This window comes from Capra hircus, chromosome 4, assembly GCF_001704415.2.
Source record: "Capra hircus breed San Clemente chromosome 4, ASM170441v1, whole genome shotgun sequence".
Taxonomy (NCBI): Eukaryota; Metazoa; Chordata; class Mammalia; order Artiodactyla; family Bovidae; genus Capra; species Capra hircus.
In genome coordinates, this window is record NC_030811.1 from 58033243 (window position 1) to 58059412 (window position 26170).

The following is a 26170-nucleotide window of genomic DNA, read 5'->3' on the forward strand; positions in this document are numbered from 1 at the left end:
TCAAGAAAAAGAAATGGAAGAGGCAAAGGGGTTATCTGAGGAGGCTTTACAAATAGCTGAGGAAGGAAGAAAAGCGAAAAGCAAGGGAGAAAGGAATGATGGGAAGACCTAAAAAGACCGTATTATAATTCTACCCCAAGGTTCCTGCTTGTTCACTGTGCCAGTTATATCTGTTTTCTAAATCTTTCCAATAGCTCTTTCCAGAGTGACTGTTCAACAAGAACAGAATCCCAGATATTATTGTCCCAAATACTTGGGATTCAAGATTCTAATAGAGTCCCTAGTTTCTTCTAGAATTGTTCTCACTTCTTATAGTCTTCCTGATCACACCCTACTCACCTCTCTACAATACCTCCCGATTCTACATTTCCCTCCCTCACCCCGAGACATGAACTGGCTTTCCAATTTGAAAGCTGGGAGGTGGAGGGAGGTGTCCTGTCCCTGGAGGAAGGGACCCACCAGGGTCAGTCAACACAGACAGCACAGCTACAGTGGAGATGAAGATGAAGAGCTTCAACACCAGCTTAAACGAAAGCATCATAAGAACTGTTTCAAAAGAACACTCTCATGTGTATTAATTGTCTCCATCCGACACCATCATGGTTAGATGAGCAGAGTGTATATTTTTTTTAATCCCACTTTCAAGAACTCAGTTTGAGACTGAGTGGTTTGCCCAAGGTCAAACATCACACCTGAAAGAGCCCAAATCTAGTGTGTGGGGTCAGAGCTACCAGACTTCAGAGCTTGGTTAAAAGAACTCTGCTCTCCAGAACCAAGCCCACTGCTCTTTCTCTGCCATACCACTCCTCCCTTGTTCCTTCAAACAAAAGAAGGCTATTGAACGTTTGCCAAACAGCTTTCAAACACTGTCACAGTGCTAGGTATGTGAGGAGAATAATAACCAGATCAAAGGCCCCATCTCTGCCTTTCAGGATGAGCAAGGCACCAGAGACAAGCATTTGCACAGCAACCTATCAAATGTACGTGATACAAACTGAGCTCCATAGTACTGTAGGAATGTGTCAGCATCTCAAGTCAAACAGGTAAATCACGGAAGAAGAAGAGGAGAGATTGGGCCAAGCAGTGCTCTAGCTTGTGTGATTAAATTCTCCCTTTAATCCTTGCATCAGCCCTAGATGCAGGTCCTATTATCCCCATTTTATGCATAAGGAAACTGAGGCTCTGAGAGTTCTAGAATTCCTCTCCCACCACGATCTTTTTCCACACCAGATACCAAGTGTTCTCCCAGAGGCTGTTCCCAGATGCCCAGGCATCCCTCTCTTTTCTTTGAGCAGAAAAGCAGGCCAAGATCCTCATCATAATTGCCTGGAGCCTCTCCTTCCTGTTCTCCATTCCTACTCTTATCATATTTGGGAAAAGGAAACTTTCCAATGGTGAAGTGCAGTGCTGGGCCCTGTGGCCCGACGACTCCTACTGGACCCCGTACATGACCATCGTGGCCTTCCTGGTGTACTTCATCCCCCTGACAATCATCAGGTAAGAGGCCAGCAGGCCAGACACACACAGGGGCTTTCCCAGTTCACCAACTGCTGTTCTCTTTCCTTCCAAGGCACTCATTGCTCCTAGTGTCCTTTGGGGAACTGGCTAGGAGACAAGATCTTATGTAAAGCTACCATATGCTAAGCTCAACTCCAAGAAGGAGGGAACTAACATTTTCTGATAATGTGTTATGGGGCAGGCCTTGTGAAAAGTGGCTAACAATTATCCCATCCAACACAACTCTATGAAATAATTACTCTTATCCCCATTTTATAAATGACAAAACTCAAGCACAAAGAAGTCAAGTAACTTACTCAATATAACATGGGATTTAACCCCAGGTTTGTCTGATTTCACATCCTGTTCTCTCTCCTATATCATGCAACTTTTCAAATATAAGACCTAGTACCAGTTTCAGAAACCTTATAACTGAAAAGACAGACAAACTTGAAACAAAAATGAAAACACAGTATACACAAAAATATGCTAGCATGTGTATTCCATGAAGTCAAACAATGGCAGGGAGAACTCCTTGGAAGCATCCTTTAAATGAGGGAAGCCTTCAGACAGGAGAAGGGGAAGCTAGGGAGAATAGGCTACCTGGTCACTGGGGATAAGGGTGTATATGGTGACTGGAAAGGACAGGCAGGCAGTGCCAATGGAAGAGAAGTTGGCAATAAGCTCTTTCTGGATAAGGTGAGGCTCATTGTGAAGGGCCTTAGGAAACAAGCCATAGGATGTTCCCTTTGCCCTGCAGCCAATGGTGGACCAAAGATGGTCTTTCAGTAGAGAAGATCGCAATCTCCTGGACAAGGCAGGGTCTCCCTTAGTCACATCACAGGATCCTCTCTGAAAGGGTGGCTCAGCACAGGTTGGTGGGATTGGGAACAGCAGGGAGACAACTGGCTTGTTAAGTACGAACATGGAACTTGCTGATTCTGCACCTCTTGAGTGTTCCTAAGTCTACTATCAAGTGCCACATAAGTTGTCCTGGGCAAATGAAGATCAGCCTTTGTGTTTCGATATTAATAGTATAAATAACGCTGTGATCAGAATCTTGGTACTTAAAATTATTCATGAGTCCCTGATTATTTCCTCAGAACTCATTCTAATGGAATTGCTAGATCATAGATGATGTTCATTTTAAGACTTTGGATGCATATTCATAACCTGCCCTATAAAAAAAAATGTGTATTCCTGCCAACAGCAAACAAGAGCTCTGATTTTTCTTCCCCTGACCCAGAGAAAGGTGATATCGTTTCTTTATTAAATCTTTCCTGATCACAAAGGTTTAAAAAAGTATCTCATTGTTTCCATATGCATTTCTTGGATTAAGTGATTGGATATTTTCAAGTGTTTTCTGATGTTATAGGAATGACTTTTTCTTGCTCTTTGTTCATCTTTGTCTCATAAGATGCTAAAGCTGGAAAAATGTTACCCATCACATGGTCCAGCCCCTAAACTTTTCACAAGTAGACCTAGAGCTAAAACAAGTGAAATGACTTGCTTTCCAACAAAGGTGGACAAGAGCAGAGTGATTCCCACGGTCAGCCTCTCAGCCTTTCTGAGATTGGATATTGTCCAGTCATCTCTGCTGAATCCACAAGTTAATATCTATAGTGTATTTCAACTTACTGCTCTCCTCTTCACCAAGCTGAATATGGAAGGAAGCTGGAAGGGAAGATGAAAGTTATTTAGACAGTCGATCAAAACTAGGTAACAGCCACATTTAAAGAAGAACAGAAAGAGGCCAGCTGCAATGGTAAGAAAGTATTTGGAAGGAAGCAAATCATGTCGTCACAGGCAACTGACACATTGATTTCAGCAGCAGCGAATATCCCTGCTTCTCTCCTGATTGATTTCCCATCAGCTCCTGAAATCAGTTCAAACCCCTGTTCCACAGGGTAGATGCAACCCTGAAGTACAGGCTCACAACATGCTGTCTGGCCAGATCTCTCACTCAGGGCTTTCACGGTCTGAAATTTTCCCCATTCATTCTAGCTGCCTCTTCTCCAACTTGCTTACAGTCCAGCTTGTGCATTTTTGTAGTGTCCTTGGAAAACGCAAAGTCTAACTTAATGATTAAAGGGGGTGATTTCAAAAGTCCTTTTCACTCAGCCCTTGTCAGACTTAAGGTATCAGTAAATCCTGCTCCTTGATGCTTGCTTCCAGCCAGGGCAGAACCATGAAAATGCAGAGTGACCTTGTTCTGTACTTTAGCTCCCCTGAAGCGTTTCCTGCTACTCAGTCATTATCTTCCCTCTTCTGCCTCCTGTGGTCAGCCTTCTGAGGGAGAAAGAGCTTCTCTCTGGGAGGATGCACCAGAGCCAATCACCTATTCTTGAACGAGGACCAGGCATGAACAAAGTTTTCTGAGGCATTTTTTTCTAGTTTGAGGGATAAGTTGCTATAATTTCATCTGTCTCAGAGGTAAAGAGCAACTCTTTTTTATTGTTTTCTTTTTTTCTTAACCACACTTTGGCACCCTGAGCTTGATCCTGTTGCTAGTGACTCTTTCAGATAAGTTTCAACTCTTAATTCCAAGAGTGAGTAGAAGAAAGAAACGACTCAAGTGTTCACTAGTTTTATTAACCATGTCTCATGCTTTATTGTCCCTCATGCATGATACATTTATATACAGATATATATATACACACATATAAGTGTATATTCTTGCCAATCATTTTGGTAAGAAATTTTGGCAAATATATATATGTTGTTGCTGTTTTAATTTGCATTTCTTTCATCACAAATGAGGTTGAACATATTGAATACCACTTCATTGAGTTATGCGAGTCCCTTTGCCATGACAAGGCTGTTACACATGAAGGGGAACACATTTAATATGTTCATTATTATTTTTGTTTTCTTTGCTTTTTATTTATTCATTTACTTCTGGCTGGGTTGGGTCTCCGTTGCTGAGCGCAGGCTTCCTCCAGTTGCCATACAGCAGAAGCCACTCTCTAGTTGGGGTCTGTGGGCTTCTCACTGCGGGGGCTTCTCTTGTGGAGCACGGCCTCTGGGCACAGGGCCCTGCTGTATTTGTCGCGTGCAGGCTCGGTAGCTGAGGCTCCTGGGCTAGAGCACAGGCTCCTTGGTTGCAGCACATGGGCTTAGTTGCTCAGCAGCACGTGGGGTCTTCCCAGGTCAAGGACTGAACCCATGTCTCCTGCATTGGCAGGCAGATTCTTTACCACTGAGCCACCAGGGAAGGCCTATTTCTGTTTTTTAAGTAACTTACCTATTCATATTCTTTTTCTCCATTTATCTTATTCTCTCTCTTTAGAGAGATTTTTATATAAAAACTTTCCCTGTTTTTATATGATTAGGATATTTCCCTAGTTTGTCCCTAGTTTGCCTTTTCATTTTGAATATGATTTTATTTTGCTTTCAGTTAATAAGACTTGACATAATCAAGAGACAGGAATTATGAATAACTAAAATTAGAAAGTCAAATGAATCAAATTATAGGAAAGTACTTGGCAAAAGTTTATATAAATTCATATGAAAAAATGAATGAAATGTAAATGGCTTTTTTGTAATATATAAATATTTTATATTTAAGTGTACTCACATCCACTCAAACTTTACATTTTTTATTTCTATTCTCTCTTAGGAAAGAATAAGTTCATTTCACAAACTTACCTATATTTTAATTTAACTTGTAAATGATTTATTATTTTACTTATTTGAAAATAATGGGAGGATGTTAAAAATATCACTTTAAAATTGTTTCATTTTATTGTGATTTCTGATTTGGAGGTTTTACTTGATTTTTATGTAATATAAATTTAAAATGTAAGTTAATTTTTTTTTTTTTTGAGTGAATGTTGGTCATTCACTCCAACATTACTTACTGAATAATTTACCTTTTCTCTATGGTGTGAAATGGTAATTCCATCATATGCATATTTATATTATAAATGTTCTTAGTGTTTAGGAGCTTTCTAATCTCTTCACTTTATTTTGTTTTTGTTTTCTCTATTCTTTATCTTTAGAGAAACCATTGTACAATAATTCTTTTCTTCTTTAATATGTTGCAAATATTTCCCCAGTTTTTCATTTGTTTCTTCATTTTGAATATGATTTCCTTTTTCTCATATGAAAATATGCTTAATAGCATTTTTCTCATATCAAACTGGCAACATTTTTAAAAAGACTTGGGAGTGAGGGACACAGTGGGAGGCAGAGAGTGAAATTTTTAACAAACTTTCTTAAAAAACAATTTAATAAAATACTATGAGAATCCTTCAAAAGTTTATACAGCAAAAAAAATCAATGGAGAGTTTCAGATTAGCAGATGCAAATTATTACACATACAGATAAACAACAAGGTCCTACTGTATAGCACAGGGAACTATAGTCAGTATCCTATAATAAACCATAATGGAAAATAATATGAAAAAGAGTATATATGTATAACTGAATTACTTTTCTGTACAGCAGAAATCAACATAACACTATAAATCAACACACTTCAACAAAATTTTTAAAAAGTAAAAATTTTTTAAATAGAAAAGAAATCAATCAAAAATGTCCAAGCAGAAGAGGAAATTACATGGTCCTGATTAAAAAGTACTACCTTCTGAAGGTATCCCCTTCTCATTAAAAAGTCTCTGGGAATATGAAATAGAATGCATGCATAATATTCCACAACGTGGTTGAATATGCTTTCATTTTGTTTCCAGTTAGTACAGATTGACACAATTAAGAAAAGGAGAGACCACACAAATAATTAAGTAGTGGCTTACAGGTTAAAGCTTCTGCCTGGAATGCGGGAGACCTGGGTTCAATCCCTGGGTTGGGAAGATCCCCTGGGAGAAGGAAATGGCAACCCACTCCAGTATTCTTGCCTGGAAAATCCCATGGACGAAGGAGCCTGGTAGGCTACAGTTCATGGGGTCACAAAGAGTCGGACATGACTGAGTGATTTCACTTTCTGCTACTAATATTATATTGTTTTAATGACTGTAGCTTTATATACATTTAATATCTGCCAAGACCAGATCTATGCCTTTTTTAGATTCTAAGGCTATTCCTGGGGAAACTGCTCACACACTCTCCTTGCACCCACTACTCCAGCCAGAACAAGCCATCTGAACACCCCACACTCCTCTCATCCCTGGGCCTTTGGGCACATCATTCCTTATGTCTGGGCACTCCTTCAAACTCACTCTGCCTCACTTCTGGCAAAATGATTCACATTCTTTCCGTCTTATTTCAAAGACTGACGGAGCTGTCTCTGCCAATCCTAGGCCACATCCGACCTCAACTTGTCCAAGCTGCCATTAAGGCTTCATGGGAGTGTCACTGCCTGCTTCTGCAACTGTATCTCTTGAGCATGTGACTCTTATCTCAATCTCTAGACTCCAAACTCAGCACATAATGAACACTTTGTAAATGTTAGATTAAATAAACAATGCAGACCTGACTGCTGAACTTCATCAATTAGACAGAAGTATTATGTCACTCCATCTCTCTCTCTCCGTCACACACACACACACACACACACACACACACACACACACACACGTGCACGCGTGCGTACACATCTAGTATGGAAATTTCTGGTTATTTAATGCCTAGATCAGTTTCTGGCATATGGCAGATACTCCATAAATATATGTGAAAGGAAAGAAGAGAGAGAGGAAGAAAGGCAGAGAGGAAGGGAAAGGGGAAGGAAGGAGTCATATTGTCAGCGGCAAACTCTCCTGAGAGCTGTGTGTGGATAAAGATTTAGCTGTTCCATCACTAATTAAATCAGGCTCCCAGGACCTGAAACCACAGTGACTGACAATAAAGGCAATGCATTGTTTTTCTGGGTCACCAGAACTCCTGTTGCTTCAAAATTTATCTGACTTGTCTGACTGTTGCTGGGAAAGGTTTTTAGCCCTACTGTAATTGATTTACTCTAGCTATGGTTATCTTCTTGCTACCTAATTGATTTTTCATTCTCCTATCATTTTTACTCTAGGAGATGAAGGTAGAGGCATAAAAGATCCATAGCTGGCAACTGCAAAGCAATAAGTGGAAAAATGCACATTGGTCATGGAGCACTGATTTATATTATGCAGGAAAAAAATCCATTTATTTTGTTTGGGGAAAGGGGGTCATGCTGTGGGGAAAGCCCCAGACAGAGGTCAGGACAGGTCTGTGGACTACAAGGTCATGGTAGATAAAAGGGCCCAAGGTCCTAGCCAGCACTGTCCATGGTACAAGATGTCCAAGGCCAAAGTATATTGTCTGAGGGATGGCAAGAGTTAGGTCTTTTGAAAAAGCCATCATTACTAGCCTGCTAGGTTATGGTAGATGCTTATATTTGAGTTCCCCATATCCATTCCACTCTAAGCTACTCATGGCAACCCTTCCCCTTAGCATGTGAATGCTTCAGATCTAATTCTAGGCAATGAAATGTGAGGCAGTGTCTTTTGAAGAGCTTTTGGAAAGATGTCCCCATTTTAAGCAAACAAAACAGTATGAAATGAAAAATAAAATTCTCCTTCCCCTGCTTCCCTCCTCAGAAGCAGCAGTGTTAAGATCTTGTTATACACCCTTCCAGGACTGTTCAATTCACATACCAGGATATACATATATACAGAAACAAACATACTGAAGGACATCTGATCTTCGAAAAAAAAAAAAAGTTGATCACTCGCTTCACTTTCCTGTTTAGAGCCATTCAGTGGATTTCTATTGTTTCGGGACAAAAAGTCCAAGACCTCAAACCCTGTACTCAAGGCCATGTGTGACCTGGTCCATGCCTCACTCTCCACCCTTGTCTTAGGCCACACAAGCTGCCTTACTCACCATGCTTCAACCACACTGGCCTTCTCCAAGTTCTTCAAATGGGCCTGATCCCTCCTGTCTCAGAGACTTTGCACATGCTATTCCCTCTGCCTGAATGACCACCTCACTTTTTTGCTTTTAAAAAAAAACATTTTATTCTTCAGATCTTAGCTGAAACTACACCCCTTCTGGAAAGGCTTCCCTGAAGCCTTTCAAGCCAAGCCTCTGTTACATACTCTTACATCCCCTATATCTTATCTTCATGGCATTAGTGTTAGTGAAACTAATTAATGAGGAGAGAGACACTTTTGATCAGGGAGCATGCTTAGGCCACTAGCAGGAGAAGAGTGGAAAGGACCACGTGAAGCATGCCGAGTGAAGCATCAGCTCCCCCCTACTCCGGCTTCTACTCCCACTCGTGCTTAGCTTCTAGTTAGATCTACAGAGCACAACTGGACCTCATACTCAGGCCCCAAAATGAGGCAAAGGTGGAGACAGAGATGGAACCCATGGCTCTAGACTGTGATGGGCATCCATCAAGTCCCTGACCTGTGCTGAGGAGGAGTCATGAAAGGGGCACTTTTGGTCTGAGTGGAATGTTCTCCCTATATCTTGAGGACAGAGGGAACTTTTGATTCCATTTCCTGACACTCATACACGATCTAGAAGCAAGACTCAGGAAGTAGCCTCAGGCATCCTCTTAAGTACTTAATGCCACTTGAAAAGTCTTCCTCTGGTTTGCACTCTCACATTCTTCAGTGGCCAGGAGCTGCCTTTGGAAGGCAACGGAAGAAAATGGGACTGTGTTTGGATCGCCTTCCATAAAATCAAGAAATAAACCAGCCAGGAAAGCGATACTTCACTCAATCTTGGTGCCCCTTAGGTTCTCAGGTTTCTAAGAAGCTTGAAGTCAAGCTATGCCTGCTGAGAGAATGGAGATAAATAAAAGACATGGAAGAAGTTGACCCGAAAGGATGGAGATGCTATTCCTCAGCTGTTTCCGAGAATGGGCCATTTCTGGATCTGCTTGATCTTTAAGATATGACTGCCGTAGACAAGGGACGTCCCAGGTGGCTCAATGGTAAAGAACCACCTACCAAATTTGGAGGATACAGCAGACATGGGTTCAGTCTCTGGGTCAGGAAGATCCCCTGCAACAGGAAAGGGCAACCCACTCCAGTATTCTTGCCTGTAAAGTCCTATGGACAGAGGAACCTGGTGGGATACAGTCCATGGGTCACAAAAAGTTGGCCGTGACAGTGACTGCGCACACGTGCACGGCATAGACAAGACTCAACATACCAAGTGTTATACCAGCCCAGAGGCCCCAAGGAGGAGGGAGCCAGCTGCCACCGAGGAAGAGAAAGGCTTCATATCAACGTGATGCGTGGAGAATGGGCTAAAAAAATGTATCTTTAGGAAGCAAAGGAGACACAGAGAAACGGAAGACATTGGACCTTGTGTTCACCCAAAGTCAACTACATATTAAGCATGGAATTGGGGTTAGTTTAGTTGGCTACTCCTCTTGCTGACATGGAAGAAGGTGTATTGAGAGACAGTGGAGTAGAGGGAGGCAGGATGATGACGACAGAGGTGAAGAAGGCAGAGATAGATTGTGGGAGGCTTTGGATGCCCTGCTCAAGAGACTAGATAGCATCATGTAGGAAAGCAGAGGCACTGAAGGGTTGTTAAGCCAAAGAATGATTCTCTGTCCTAAAGCTCCAATTCTGATGTCAAGTGGTATGGACATTCCAGATGGTAGCAAAGTGGAGATGTTTATAAGACTATGGCAATAAACCAGACAAGAGATGATAAGGAATGTTTGTTCTGGCAGCACATATATTAAAATTAGAAGGATACAAAGAAAATTTTCATGGCCCCTGCATAAGGATGACATATTAATTTGTGCATTTATGCATATTTCTGTGTTTAACAGATACAAAGTTTCAGCTGGGAAAGATGAGAAAGTTTTGGAGATGGATGATAGTAATAGTTGTACAGCAATGTCAGTGTACTTAATGCTGCCAAACTGTACACTTAAAAATGGATAAAATGGTAAATTTTATGTTATATTTATTTCATCACAATACAGAAGGTTCCAGATATTAAACAAGAAGAGACTGTAAGGGTATGAAGTGATGCTGAAGAGCAGAAGTGGAGAGGAAGGTACAGATGATGGAGACATTTTGAAGGGACAGTTCACAGAATTTTGCTGATTAATTAGATGAGAGGAAGCAGCAAGAAGGAAATAAATGCATTCACAGTTCTCTCTGATGTATGACTGTTACATCCTGAGAAGTGGCCGGATTTGGGAAATAAAGGGGCATCCTACTTATTAGTTTTCCTGGCTAACAGTAAAGCTGATCCTGGCTTTCTACTTGCCTGACTGATCCTAGCGAGACAAGGTGGGAGTGACTAAGGCTCAAACCCCTAACACATGAAATTTTTAATTTTCCACTGCGTATATGGTTGATAGTCAACAAATACTTGAATTATTGTTCAATTAAGCAGCGGGGTTGCAACTGTGGTACTCAATTACACTTAATGATATTGTAACCTTTCCTTGTATTTCATTTATCTGTGAAAAAGTTTTCCTGATCTAACAAGTATTCAACTTAGGGAAAAGAATAGTTTCACTAGCAATTTGCTTTCTCATTTTTTCTTTCATGTAGACAAACAATTTCCAGAAAAGTCCCTGGGTAGGTATAGGAAGGGTGAGGATGCTCCTCAAAGACCCTGAGCTTTCCTGGTAGACTCAGAGGAGGTTCTCTGAGCAGGGAAAAGCAATAAGCAGGGTTTTACCACAGTCATTAATTGAGTTATATTACAGAGATCATTAAAAGCAATTAGTGCTTTGTCAGCTACGGTGAACTAGAACTCTGATTTTTTTTTTTAACCAAGTGATTCTCAAGAGGGATGTTAGTGCAGTTTTAAAATGAAGCAGTGCTTTGTCTCAAAGTTTTTAGTCAAGGTTCTCAGTATATTAGAAATGTCAAATAACTAATTAAAGAAGGGTATGTTTATATTTATCAAAGGGGATAAAGGATACAAAATTTGCTAATGCTTTTGAGTCATTAGTCTTTTTTTCCTGTTAGGTGCATATTTTGCCGTTGTTGTTGTTGAGTCGCTCAGTCATGTCTGACTCTTTGCGAACCCGTGGACTGTAGCCCACCAGGCTCCTCTGTCCATGGAATTTCCCAGGCAAGAATACTGGACTGGGTTGCCATTTCCTCCTCCACGGGATCTTCCTAACCCAGGAATCAAACCCACGTCTCCTTTATTGCAGGTGGATTCTTTATTACTGGGTCACCAAGGAAGCCCCTAGGTGCAGATTACACCATGTAATATTAGGCGTGATATCATGTGAAAAATGAAGAAGGAAGGGAAAGAAAATGACATTCATTGAGCCTCTGATAATTTTAAAACACTGTGTATAGCACTTTAGAGGTTGTCACATTTGATCCCTAAAAAACTCTGAAGTTTGCATTATTAACTTGATTTGATGGTCTAAACTAAGACCGAGTCTTTTAGTGGGTTCTGGCTACTATGATAGAACACCACAGAGCAGGTGACTTGCAAACAACAGAAATATATTTCTCACAGTACTGGAGGCTAGAAGTCTGAAATTAGGTTGCCAGTTCAGTTGGGTGGGGCTCCCTGGTGGCTCAGTGGTAAAGAATCCACCTGCAATGCAGGAGGTGTGGGTTTGACCCCTAGGTTGGGAAGATCCCCTGGAGAAGGAAATGGCAATCCACTCCAGTATTCTTGCCTGGGAAAGCCCATGGACAGAGGAACTTGACAGGCTATGGTCCATGGGGTCACAAAGGAGTAGGACATGAATTAGCAGCTGAGCACAAGCAGGAGCACGGTTGGGTGAGGGCTCTCTTCCAGGTTGCAGACTTCTCCTTGTAGCCTCACACGACAAAATGTCACGAGACTTCTGTGGGAATATCCTCTTACAAGGGCATTAATCCCACTCATGAAGATGCAACCCTCCATATGACCTAAGCACCTCCCCAAAGTCCCATATCCTTATAACACCACATTGGACAGGAGGATTTCAACATGTAAATTTGGGGAGGAGGGACACAACATTCTTCCTGTTTCACTCAGTGTTTTAGTTGTCTATTTCTGGGTAACATTATTAAGTCACCAGGTTCATGATAATCTCTTAATGGGTTCGGGTTGCTATAACTTATTATCTCACAGTTTCTGGGGGTCAGAGTCTGGACATGGTTTAACTGGGTCCTCTGCTTAGGTGTCTACCAGGGCTGGGGTGTTATCAGAGGCTCAAGTAAGGAAGGATTTTCCTCCAAGTTTCCCTGCACTTCTGGCAGAACTGATTTCTTGGGGCTAAAGGACTCACAAAAGCTTGCTTCTTCAGAGCTAGCAATGCATTAGAGACACTAGCAAGACAGATCCCACACACTTATGTAATCATAGACATCCCATCACTTTCACCCCAATGCACTGATAAGCAAGTCACAGGTCTGGCCATACTCAAGGGGAGAGGATGACACAGTGATGTGAACACCTGAGGCAGGAATTATGGAGCTGAGGAAAGGCTGTCAAGGCCATACAACCAGCAAATAATAGGGCTAGTTACAAATCTAAATTTTTCTGACCCCAAACCCTGTGTTTGGATTCCAGTCTCAGTTGTACTTCTGACCATCTGAATTATCTTGGAGAAATCACTTAATTTCACCCAGTCCAAGCCTCCTGACTTAAAAAAGAAGCAGCTGCCATCTATTGTGACTCTGTAATCCGGAAGGATAGAGGGGCAGACCATGGTTGAGAGACCCTTGCCTCCATATCTCACACTTCGGGAACTGGAGTGGTCCTCAGAGTGCGGACCCACCAGCCACTTTAATACTATCTTTGGTCCTTTCCGCAGTGTCATCTATGCCATTGTGATCAGAACTATTTGGGTCAAAAGCAAAGCCTATGAGACAGTGATTTCCAACTGCTCAGGTAAGTCTTTCATCTGCATTACCAAATCCTTAGCTAATTTTGCTTCTGCAGAGGTTTTTCTCTAGCAAACATGAGCTGGGGTTTTACAGTTATAACAAGCCTGCTGTTATATCAGGGCCCAGCTAGCAGGTCAGACCCCCAAAAGCTGTTTCAGGCAGGCTTTGCCTTCTCCACATGGCTCTCCCAAAATCTGAGGAAGGAGGACTTTGGGTCTGGCTGAGCTGTGCCAGCAGAGCCCCTTGAAACAGCTCTAAGCCAAGGTCTGAGGGTAACCCTATCCTGGTGGGTTTGCAGAGAGGCACCCAAGAGGACTCTGGTATGAAAAGAGAGGACCGTGTAGGGAGGAGGCCACACATTCAGCAAAACATGAGGACGGACATTTCTGCTTCGCTTAAACTTACAGAAAAACTGTCATCTAACCACAGAACAGTCCTGGACCCTAGGGACAATCAAGGCAGAATACATGCCCTCCCCATGGCTTGGGCATACCCCCCACAGCAGAACAAGCCCAAGACTGCCTGCTACAGCCCTTCCCCAAATCCCATTTCAGCAGCCCTACTGCTGAGCACCACCTAGACAATAGGTGCTGAGACTTGGCGGCCCATCTGCTTCCCAGGCAGACAACGCTGGGCCTCTGAGAACAAGCTGGAGAGAACACAGCACACAAACATGCCCGAGAGAGAAGAGAAGGTCTCCCGGGTGTCTAGTTACTATAAAATGGCTAGTTCTGAAAAAGGAGACCATGGGGTTTCCATGGGCCAAGACCATACATACATATTCATTTTGCAAAAATTATCATCCATCTTTTACAAATGGAAATCATATCAATTTAAAATTATACCTATCTACATAAATATATCATTGCATTGCCTGGGTAGGTTTTTGATTGAGTTGTCACTTAACAGAGTTCATGATCCTAGTTTGACAGCTCAAGTGAGGTAGGACCAGAGGGCTTTGGAAAGCCCAGAGCTCTAGGTTGGAGGGGGAACACGGGGAAAAGGAGGGTGTTTTAGTGTGCTCAGCCTGCCGTAACAATATACCACAGCAAGTGGCTTAAACAATAAATTAATTTTATCACAGTTCTAGAGACTGGAAACCCAAGATCGAGGTACCAGTCAATTCTGTTCCTGGTAAGAGCTCTCTTCTTGGATTGCAGATGGCCTTGCTGGCTTCTTGCTATCTACTCACAAAGCAGAGAGGAGAGACAAATCTTTCTACTGTCTCTTCTTATAAGGGCACTAATTCCATCATAAGATTCCTGTTCTCATCTAACTCTATTTCCCAAAGGCCCCATCTGCAAAAATTAATGCCATCACATTGAGGGGATTAAGTCTTCAACTTATGAATTTTGTCATGACACAAATAGACAGTGCATAACAGGGGAAGAGTCAGGGGAAAAAAGTGAGGGGAGAGAGAGAGAGTGGAAATAAACATACACCAACCAAATGAGAATAGACAAAGGCTATTTATTCAAAGCTTGCTATAGCAAGGGAATCAGCCACCATCACTTGTCTTTTTGACAGAAACACAAAAGCAGTCAGAGGAATGGTAAAGCCTCAGACATGCCCTGACTGGGGACTGTTGCCATGGGGAAGCTGTAAGTGTGCTGATTAAAAGCACAGCATCCTGTGTGATGGGGTAGGCATGCATATTTGGCTTTCTCTGGTTGGTTTTAAGTTGACAATAGGGGCAAAAATTAATGAGCTATCAGTCAGTAGTCAAGTCTTGGGTATTTTGTGGTAGACTATTCCAGGAGGTATTATTCAGTTTATGGACTCTGGGTTAGAAACAGTGATCTGACTTTCTGCAAGTCTGACTCGCATAGAGTAGGTTGGTTTCCTCAACTGGTTACCATAGATAATGGGTTGGTTTCCTGGGTTGGTTGCTGCAGAGTGTGGGTCAAAGTTCCATCTTAAATATGATCTGGCTACCATCCATTTGTTTGCTGAGTCTGTCAACACAGACTGACAAGACAGAGACACACAGTGCATCTGCTGTCAGCCACTTCTGGGTCCTTTCCATACTTTACCTCCCTGAATCCTTACACAACTCTGTATGGTGGTATCATCATCTCTCTCTTACAAATGGAAGACAGGCTCAAAGGTTAAGCAATTTGCTTGTTTTCATAGGTCATGATATAGCAGGATTCAAATGCACATATGACTGGCTAGAAAGCCTATATCTTCTCTTCCACATCAGGCTGCCTCTCAGAAGAAAGAACATTACAGACAAGAAGGTGGTGAATGACTGAAAAAAGCTCAATTTTTAATTTTTTTTTTAAATTATAAAGCTCAAACTCAGGATTGTTGGCATGGCTGTCACCCGCCAGCCTCTTTGCTGAATGCACTCTTCCAGAATCATCTCCCGTAGCGTTTTGATGTATTTAAAAATCTAAAAGGTGACCTAATTTTGCTTAAGTAGACTGAGGTCTTCCTACACTTTCAGATTTAAATCAGATTGGTTTAAACCCTTGTCTGTGATTTCTGCCAGTTCTAGGAGACTGGTGTGTCCTCTCTCACTGTCCCTCTGAGCTCTCACCCCACGCTCTCACCTCCAACAGCTTGTCTGTTCCCTCTGCTCTTGATTCAGTGAATCATGGAATCCATCTCATTTCCTTAGGCTTGAAGTGATAAAGAGTTTCCACATTCTGTCAGCTACCCCGCCGCCTTGGGGATCTCCCACTTTTATCTCAGCAGGCCTTTTACATCTGTGATTACCCTGTCTCTCTCCAGAGTCCCCCAAATCTCCCTGCTACTCAATTTTCTAGTTCCTGCACTCTTGGATTCCCCCATCCTCCAGTCCCTGAGATTTTATAAAGCTGCAAAGAGATCCATTTTCCACTGATATACAGTATGCCTCTCCTTTCCAAAGGTGGAAATGGCTACAATCAGTTTTTAATCTCTAGTACATGTTTATATGTCCATCATATCAATTTTTTATTTGTCTATATCTTTGTATCAGCATCACTGACCCTTTTCTGGAATGAGGAGCAGAGAGTAGTTCCAAAAAGCCTGTGTACTTTCTGTATCTTATTCATAAGCAGCTCGATTTTCAATCTCATTACAGCCAAGTAACTCTAGAGTTGGCTGGGAAAAAGGTTTCCACTGGTTTTAGTATTCCAGGATTACTGCCCATCAACAAGGGGAAATAAGCAATGATTAGTGTGAACAGAAGCTAACTTTGTAAACACGGCTGCAAAATTCAAGTTTCAGAATCATTCTTCTTCCTGGCAAGTATGTCTATTTTCTCCCTCTCAAGTCTGACAGAAAGGAAAAGAAATAACTAATAAATGATCTACAGACTTTTCCCAAAACAAGTGCTTGGCAAGCGAAAGGTAGAGAATATGAGGTTTCCAATCCTATAGGTTATCCTTTATAAATGAGCTTGCTTTTGATGCCCAGGGATGTTTACTCCTATAAAGCAGGACATTTACTGCCTGTGGGCAGGAGATGGAAGAGGTGTACCCATGAAATGGACAAAGTGTAACATATCTGGATATAACTGCATCTGGCCAATATGACTTGGAAGATATGATGTGACCCATGCTATAGCCAAAGTACGTGTTTCCAATTAAATGGGGCAGAACAAGCTGAAGAAAAAAGTTTCTGATTAGGAGCAGTTGGGTTAAAGTCCTAATCACTTCCAGCTAAATAAACTTAAAATAAGCTCATTAAGTACTTTTCTTTATCAGAACACGAGAGTGAAATGGCTTGTCTGCAAACAACTACCTTCAACAAAAGGCATAAGGAACTTTATGAAAAAAAAAAAGTTGTTTAGTCACTAACTCCTATGTATGTACTGGAGCCTGCCAGGCTCCTCTGTCCATGGGATTTCCCAAGCAAGAATACTGGAGTGGGTTGCCATTTCCTTTTCCATGTGAAAAAAAATACAAATATAAAATAAATGAAACATATATATAGCAGGTTTGTGGATAGCAAGATTCAGTACTATAAAGATGTCAGTTCTCCTCAAATGATTCACAGATTGATAGAGTTAAAATCAAAATTCAAATGGGATGCTTTCTTAAGCTTGATAAGCCAATTTAAACACATACATGGAAATTTCAAGAGTCAAGAAAAGCCAGGAAGACAGTTCTGGAGAATTACAACAAGGTAGTAAAAGTGTTAGTAGCTCAGTCATGCCCGACACTTTGCGACCCCATGGACTGCAGCCCACCAAGCTCCTCTGTCCATGAGATTTTCCAGGCAAGGTCACTGGAGTGGGGTGCCATTTCCTTCTCCAGGGGATCTTCCCAACCCAAGGATCAAACCCAGGTCTCCTGCACTACAGGCAGATTCTTTACCGACTGAGCTACAAGGGAAGCCCAAGGTAGTAAAGGTTTAATGTATAAACAGTGATTTATCATAAAGTTAGAGTGACTAATAGAGTGTGGTATAGACACTTCAATAGGAAAAAAAAAAACAGCTCCCAAAGAGACCCACACATATAGCACTTGATATACGTCAGAAGATTATAGGGTAATCAATTAATTGGATCTTCACCTCAATTTATAGGCATAATTAAATTCCAGGGAAATTTGAAATTTAGATGTGAAATGTAAGACTTTAAAATTTTTTTAAAGACAATGAAGGATGTTATCTTTATGAGACTGGAATAAGAAAGGATTTCTTAAAAGATAGACAAGATGCATTAAACCAAAAAAGTGATAAATAAATTTGACTCTATTTATATTTAAAAGTCAAGCCAAAAAGTGGGAGAAGCTATTTGCAATACATTATCTAGGAAAAGATTAGTATCTAGAATGTATGAAGAATTCTTCAGAATCAATAAAAATATTTTTTAAAAAGATAAATAGAAGAAAAATGAGGAAGACACAAACACATTTCGTAAGAGGGAAAAGAGAAATAGCCAAAAACAAGGTTCTCAACCTCACTGATACACAAGGAAAGTATACATTTAAACTTCAACTAGGTACAATTTGTCAGTCCCAGGATTGGTAAAGTTTTAAAATCTGGTATTTCTAAGTATCAACAAAGATATAAACCTCATGTTTATCTAACGTCTAATTTATCTAATCTATCATGTTTATCTAACATCATTCCTAAAAATCTTAGTAGACTTCTGACTTATTTGCTTCCAGTCAGCTTCACCAGCAACCATATCCAAACAGTCTTTCTGAAAATAGTTCTTAGGTCTGACTAGTTTCTTTGCTTCCTCATTTAATCCCCTAGAATAGAAGCTAGCTTGAGGTCATCTGAAACAATAGGTGGGAGGCCACATCCTTAGTCTGCCTTTCTTCTCAGGAATGATTCTGAATGGGTCATTGCTGGTGTAAACTTCTGTTACAACTGAATTTGGATACTGGCTTCATTGGCACAAGATGTGCACAGTCAAAAAGTATGCACATTTGCTTTAGCAGTCCGTTTGCATTTTCAATTTGCATTGGGCCATACAAAGCATGTACTTGGTGCTATGAAGACAGGAAACAATCGAGCCATGCAGCTCTGTAAGATTCCAAATTTTAAGGGGCTTCCTTGGTGGCTCAGTGGTAAAGAATCCATGAAATGGGTTTGATCTCTGGTCCAGGAAGGTCCCACATGCCATGTGGCGGCTAACCCTGTGTGCCCCAACTATTGAGCCCCTGCTCTAAAGTGCAGAGGCCACAACTATTGCACCCACATGCTGCAACTACTGAAGCCCAGTGCCCCAGAGACCATGCTCTGCTCTAAGAGAAGCGACTGCAATGCAAAGCCCAGGCACCACAACTGCAGAGTATCCTCTACTCCACGCCACTAGAAAAAGCCCAAGTCCAGCGATGAAGACCCAGTTTAGCAAAAAAAAGAAATAAAATTTTTTAAAGGTTTCCAAATTTTAGGACTTTCCCTAATTTCTTTCATTTTTGTTCATACTCCAACCAACTCTTGTCTGAGTTCATCTCTTTTTTCCTAATACTTTGCTAAACACAGCTGGTGGCAATCAACACACACTATTAACATTCTGTTTACCAACTGAGTTAGTTAATTTCCTATGTCAACTTGATTGTGCTAGCCAGAGAGCTGGTAAAACATTTTTTCTAAGTGTGTCTAGAGGGTATTCCTGGAAGCGTGTGAATCTGCACACTAAGTAAAGAAGACAGGCCTCACCAATGACAGTGAGAATCATCCAATCCGCTGAAGGCCAGAATAGAACTAAAAGCAAAAGAAGGGCACATTTGCTCGAGCTGGGACATCCATCTTGTCCTACTCGCTTCTTGGGACCTAAGACTAGGACAAAGATTTACACTATTGGTTGCCTGATTCTCCAGCGTTTTGACTTAGATGTACCTCATCGTCTCTCCTGGTTTTCATGTTTTTGGATTTGGGCTGAATTAGACCATCAGACCTCTTGGTTCTGCAGACAGCAGATTAAGGAATTTAGCCTCCATAACTGCATGAGTCAATTTCTATAATAAATTTCCATATATACATGGATATAGCTACCGATGCAGACATGTATGTTCTCTTTCTCTGGAGAATCCTAACTCTATACCACCTTTGTACTCTCCCTGGGGGTCCAGTCTCAGTAAGCACACAACCTGCCTTCCCTTGATAACACTTCTATCCAGTGTATCTCTACCGTCCCAGCTTTCCCTATCAGTCTCCTCACTACCTGATCCCTGCCTATAGGCCAGTGCTGCTTGCTGAGCTTTGCATTATGACAGCACTGCATGTGAAGCTTCAATCTCTGCTTTAGTCAAGGAAGCACTAGCAGCTATATCAGAGAAACCCGCAAATACAGTAACCTTAACAAAATAGAAATTTGTTTCTTCTTCAGTTAAAGTCGAATTGACAGTAAAGGTCAAAGGGAAAGACACACAGTCATTCAGAAACTCAAGTAGATGACGATGCTGCCACTCTTTAACAAATGGCTACTAAGGTATGGCTTAGCATCAGTATCCAGCAGATTGAGGATGAGGGAAGACAGCATGAAGGATTACTCAGGGAGTGTATCTGAGCCAGGCCTGAGTTCTCTCCATGTTCCTATAGGCAGAACTTAATCACGTGACTACCCCCAGCTGAAGAGAAAACTAAGATCATGGCATCCGGTCCCATCATTTCATGGGAAATAGATGGGGAAACAATGGAAACAGTGATAGATTTTATTTTCTTGGGCTCCAAAATCACTGTGGATGTTGACTGCAGCCATGAAATTAAAAGACACTTGCTCTTTGGAAGAAAAGCTATGACCAACCTCAGTTCAGTTCAGTTCAGTCGCTCAGTCGTGTCTGACTCTTTGCGACCCCATGAATCGCAGCACGCCAGGCCCCCCTGTCCATCACCATCTCCCAGAGTTCACTCAGACTCACATCCATCGAGTCCATGATGCCATCCAGCCATCTCATCCTGTGTCGTCCCCTTCTCCTCCTGCCCCCAATCCCTCCCAGCATCAAAGTCTTTTCCAATGAGTCAACTCTTCACATGAGGTGGCCAAAGTACTGGAGTTTCAGCTTTAGCATCATTCCTTCCAAAGAAATCCCAGGGCTGATCTCCTTCAGAATAGACTGGTTGGATCTCCTTATAGTCCAAGGGACTCTCAAGAGTCTTCTCCAACACCACAGTTCAAAAGCATCAATCCTTTGGTGCTCAGCTTTCTTCACAGTCCAACTCTCACATCCATACATGACCAATGGAAAAACCATAGCCTTTACTAGATGGACCTTAGTTGGCAAAGTAATGTCTCTGCTTTTGAATATACTATCTAGGTTGGTCATAACTTTTCTTCCAAGGAGTAAGTGTCTTTTAATTTCATGGCTGCAATCACCATCTGCAGTGATTTTGGAGCCGCAAAAAATAAAGTCTGACACTGTTTCCACTGTTTCCCCATCTATTTCCCATGAAGTGATGGGACTGGACGCCATGATCTTCGTTTTCTGAATGTTGAGCTTTAGGCCAACTTTTTCACTCTCCTCTTTCACTTTCATCAAGAGGCTTTTTAGTTTCTCTTCACTTTCTGCCATAAGGGTGGTGTCATCTGCATATCTGAGGTTATTGATATTAAAAAGCAGAGACATTACTTTGCCAGCAAAGGTCCATCTAGTCAAAGCCATAGTTTTTCCAGTAGTCGTGTATGGATGTGAGAGCTGGATCATAAAGAAAACTGAGCACCAAGGAATTGATGCTTTTGAACTGTGGTGCTGGAGAAGACTCTTGAGGGTCCCTTGGACTACAAGGAGATCAAACCAGTTAATCCTAAAGGAAATCAGCGCTGAAGATTCATTGGAAAGACTGATACTGAGCTGAAGCTCCAATACTTTGGCCACCTGATGCAAAGAGCTGACTCATTAGAAAAGACCCTGATGCTGGGAAAGACTGAAGGCAGGAGGAGAAGGGGACCACAGAGGATGAGATGGTTGGATGGCATCACCAACTTGATGGACATGAATTTGATGAACATGCAGTCCATGGGGTTGCAAAGAGTTGGACACGACTGAGTGAGTGAACTGAAATGAACAACCCCTGCCGAAAAGGAGGCTGGAAAATGTCATCTCTCTGTGGGCCTTGGGGGCAAAGGAAAGAATTTGGTGGATAGCTAACCTGCCTGCCCAATTATTTTGGGTCTGCCAGGGTTCCTGGTTCCACCTGAACTGAGGAGCTGAGGAATAGACAAGGCTGTGAGTTAGGTGAGTTAGGTCATACTTCCTTGTATCTATGACCTTCTGTACACACACGAGGAAAGGAAGTGGAGGTGGCCAAAGTCCTGAGCTAAGTAGATGAGACATAATGCATCAAAAATAGTCCACATTAAGGTTATATTCATGAAGAGGTCATCAATTATCAGAAATTAAAAATAAATTTTAAATTCAAAATTTTTAGAAAACAGGCATAATTGTTAAAATGTTCAATTTTTGAAATTGATCTGAAATACATGAAGTTACCAACATATGAAAAAATAATGATTTTAAAATATTATCAGGTAGACTTCCTTGTTAACAAACAAATCACCCGGACTCTTGTAGGTCCGCGTACGCCTACCCCCAGCCCCAACCAGACAGGAGTAAATTTCGCTTCATTTAAAATCTCGGGACATCAGTAGCTACCCCCTCAGAGGCTCAGCCCACAAAAATTTAAAAAAAAGAAGGTTCCCAGTGGCTCTGCAAGTGGCATGAAGCATGAGGAAGGAAAGGAGCAGCAACTGGCCACTTAGGATTCATCCTTGAACTAAGACAGCCCAAGGCAGCATCCTGCTTCCAGTCCAAAATCTAATCCACCCCCTGCCTCTAGGCTACCCCTTATTAATGCACAGTGACAGATGAATTTAACTGCTTTTCACTCCTGCTCAGCCCCAAGGCCTGAGGGGAAATAATCCTTTTATCTCCCAATAAAGGAGAATTACTGGGATTTTGCAGTTCAGCTCACTTTGAAGAGCCATCTTCAGGAGCTGGAGGTTTTGCATTTCCTAGAGTGGTCAGATTAAAGATGCTTTTTACTGATCTCATTGGGAGATGGAATGGTAGGAGTTGATTATATTGTCACCCAGTTGCCCTGTGGAAAGTACTGCAAGTTTCCATTTTAAACAGATTTCAGAGCACAAATGTCATTCTCAAAAAGTTTTCTGAAAAAGTAAGTCTTCAGAGCCATGCTGTTTAGGAGCCAGCTGTTATACCAGCAAATGGAGATACTTTGAAAAGATATGATTTGATCTGCTGTCTTTTTTACTTGCCCCCATGGCTATAATCCCATCCTGATAATTATCTGATGTATATAAATTCTAATACAGATAACATGGAATAGTAGCCTATCTGAATGTAGTAATGAGTCTTCCCAGGTGATTCAGAGGTAAAGAATCTGCCTATCAAGCAGGAGGCTTGGGAAGATCCCCTGGAGGAGTTGGCAACCCTCTCCAGTATTCTTGCCTGGAGAATCCCATGGACAGAAGAGACTGGTGGGCTACAATCCATGGGGTCACAGAAGAGTTGGATATGACAGAGTAACCAAACAACAACAACAACAAATGTAGTAATACTTTCTGTTCACTTCCATAAAGGCAGGTCATCCTCCTGAAAAACTGTTAAAATCTCATTCATCCCAACCAATAAGGAAATTGACATTCCTGCTATGGGGATTGGCACCTTGAATATATTACTTTATTTTAATCTTCAAGACAACTCTGTGAATTAGGTGTTTCATGCTTCATTTTTGAAAATGGGAAAATGAGGCTGGGAATAGTAGGCAATTTGCATGAGATGACACCACTAGTAAGTTGTGGAGCTGGAGTGTGTATTCAGGTTTGATCTTGAAGTCTGTATCCTTTCCAAGATACTACTTTGGAAATCAGGGCTTCAACCTTGGCACTGTCAGTAGTTTGAACTAGGTAATTCTTCTTTTGTGGGGAACTGTCCTGTGCATTGAAGGATATTTATCTTGGTCTTTGCCCACTAGATGCCTGGAACACCCACCCCAACCATTGTGACAATCAAAAATGTGTCCAGTCATAACCCCGGGGGCAATATTTCCCCACCTAAAAACCACTGCTGTAAATACTCTTGAAGCATTTTCTCCCTTATACCACTGAAACTTTGTGCTTCTGTGAAATGCACGGAACAATCTGAAGGCCCTAATAGTGCCTAAGAGTGGCCTTCCAGGGTAGACATCAAGAAATAAAAATCAATTATATAATTAAATATAGTATTTCAGTTCACTGCACAGAAAAACCCCTTATTCCTATTATTCCTGCTAACAGCTTGTCTTCTCCAATGAGTAAGCGTTCAAACTGTGAAAACAGACAGAAGCTTCGATGACTTGCAGCTGCCTCAGAAATTCAGCCCAAACTCCTCAGGGAGACATTCAAGGTCTTCCTACTTTGGCCTCAGTCCTCCTCCCCGCCCTCAAACCAGCGTCCTTTCAGGCTCCAGCCAAGCGAGATGACTCACCAAGATTCTAACACTTCCTACATTTTCTCATTTCCCCGTCTTGGCTGAGGACTTCCCCTCTGCTTCAGGCATCTTTCCCAATCCTACGCCCCCACCCCCAGCTTGGCCTTGGGGATTTCCGCCTCTGCCTTGTGGCCACCTCTGCATTACAGTGGGGAATGGCTTCCTTCTTCGTTCATACTTGGTTTTTGGTTTTAGTCTCTCTCATCTCACCCAGCCTCATGCTGAGTGATCTTTCCTGCTGGATTGAAAGTTCCCAGAGAAGAGGAACTCTATTTTAGCCTATTTTGTTCAGTCCTTATCTCTTGATGGGTTGGGCTGGATTGGATTGCAGACAAGGTAGAATAAATAGCGCAAAGGTAAATTTCACACCAGTTTTCCATGAGGATTTAAATACATTTCAAATGAGACATCTGAAGGTGTAGTGAGGACCAGTGAGCATGGGAGCTGGGCTGTAGGGTAGTCCTACCTCGCATGACTTAGGTGTGCCGTGGGTGGGCCTCTGACCTTGGCCACCACTAGGCTTGTGTCCCTTGAGCCTTAATCAGTGGCACTCAGCTGAGGGTGTGTGGGGCTGGCCTTCTGTCCATGCCTCTCCCTCACTGAGGGTCTGCTTATGTCTGGAGGGAGGGCATCTTTTCCCAGTTTTCACAAAGGCACCATGAGGGCTGGTAGAAGCCATGATAGTAAAAAAAATCTCTCACAGCCTCAGAGACGGGTTTATATTAATTCATTCAATAAATATTAATTAATCATTCACTAGTTTAGAGGATACAGGAGTGAGGAAAACAAAGTCTCTGTCTCCATCAAGCTTACATTCTAGTGGATTCCTAAATTTAATCCTCACATGTTTAGTATCAAACAACCCACATAAGATTAAAGTTATAACGAGGTTCTTATTTGGAACAGGTTTTATTATATCTCTGGCTTGAGCTTTTGTTGGGAGTGGAATTTCTGAGTTAGATGAGTAAGTTCATCTGGGGTAAGATTTCTAGGAAAACTGCTTTGTCCTAGGTTGCTGCAGGGACAAGACCAATGTCTCAGCATCGCCCCCTGTGGTCACCTGGCTCATTCCAGATTCAGTTGATTCAGGGCATCCAGCCAAGTCTCTCGAGAGTCTGGATGTCCCAATGCATTTGCATTTTACATTAAACTGCAAACTGAGCAGTTTCCAGCATCCAGCCCATTTACTCTGAATGTGTCAAAGGGCAGGGCGGGGGAGGGGGGTTCCTCCTGGGCACAGGTGAGGAGGATGTAAGTGGTCCCATGACAACTGTGGGTCTAACCTACAACGTTCCTATTGGCAGAAGCAGCACTTCACTTTATGGTTCGCTTTTTGCATCTTCAGATGGAAAGCTGTGCACCAGTTACAACCGAGGGCTCATCTCAAAGGCAAAGATCAAGGCCATCAAGTATAGCATTGTCATCATTCTCGGTAAGCAACATCCCTCCTCGTGTTGTAAAACTGTTGACATTCCAAAAACAAATTTGTACCTGGGACCCGGTGACACAAAGTGCACACAAGGAAAAAATTTGTCTATGGGAACTTCTGCCTTTTCCCAATCAGAAATGAATGTGCGTGTGGAGCTTATCAGTGCCACTGTGGCTCCCTCACGGGCCAACATTTGGTTTCCTACATCTGTCTTTATGAATATTGTTGTCCAACACAGCCATGGGATGGATAATGTGGAAAAAAATCCAATTAAGACATTACTAGCTGAAGCTGATGCTCACCACCATCTAGTTGACCCAGTTGCTTTTCTGAAGGCATACATACACTCCCCAGAGCTGAAGTTCAACAACCAAGGAAGACAGAAGCAGCATTCCATTTTTTCTGGATATTTAATTTCAAGGTCACCATAAATTCTTCCCTAATGGATGCCTTATCTTCCCTGCTCGCTCCTGTCGTTTTCCCTTTCCTTTTGTTTTTTTGGTCTCTCTACTCTTAAGACCCACAAAGTCACCTCATCCAAGAAAAAAAGGTATTTCTAGAGCACCTAATATATGCCAGATTGGTGTTATATTCTTCGTCATTTCCAAACC

General features: G+C 41.9%; 1 protein-coding gene across 4 annotated transcripts in view; it reads left to right on the forward strand.

Annotated features, from left to right (window-relative positions):
- NPSR1 (neuropeptide S receptor 1) overlaps positions 1-26170 on the forward strand; it is a 158545-nt gene that overhangs the window by 126647 nt on the left and 5728 nt on the right. For all 4 annotated transcript variants that reach the window (XR_001918006.1, XM_005679196.2, XM_013963230.2 and 1 more), the window contains 3 exons: positions 1296-1497; positions 13181-13257; positions 25476-25562. Coding sequence is in view for 3 of the 4 variants with exons in the window: in XM_005679196.2 (XP_005679253.2) it covers positions 1296-1497; positions 13181-13257; positions 25476-25562 (366 nt within the window). In the remaining variant the exon portion in view is untranslated. The remainder of the gene's footprint in view (positions 1-1295; positions 1498-13180; positions 13258-25475; positions 25563-26170) is intronic.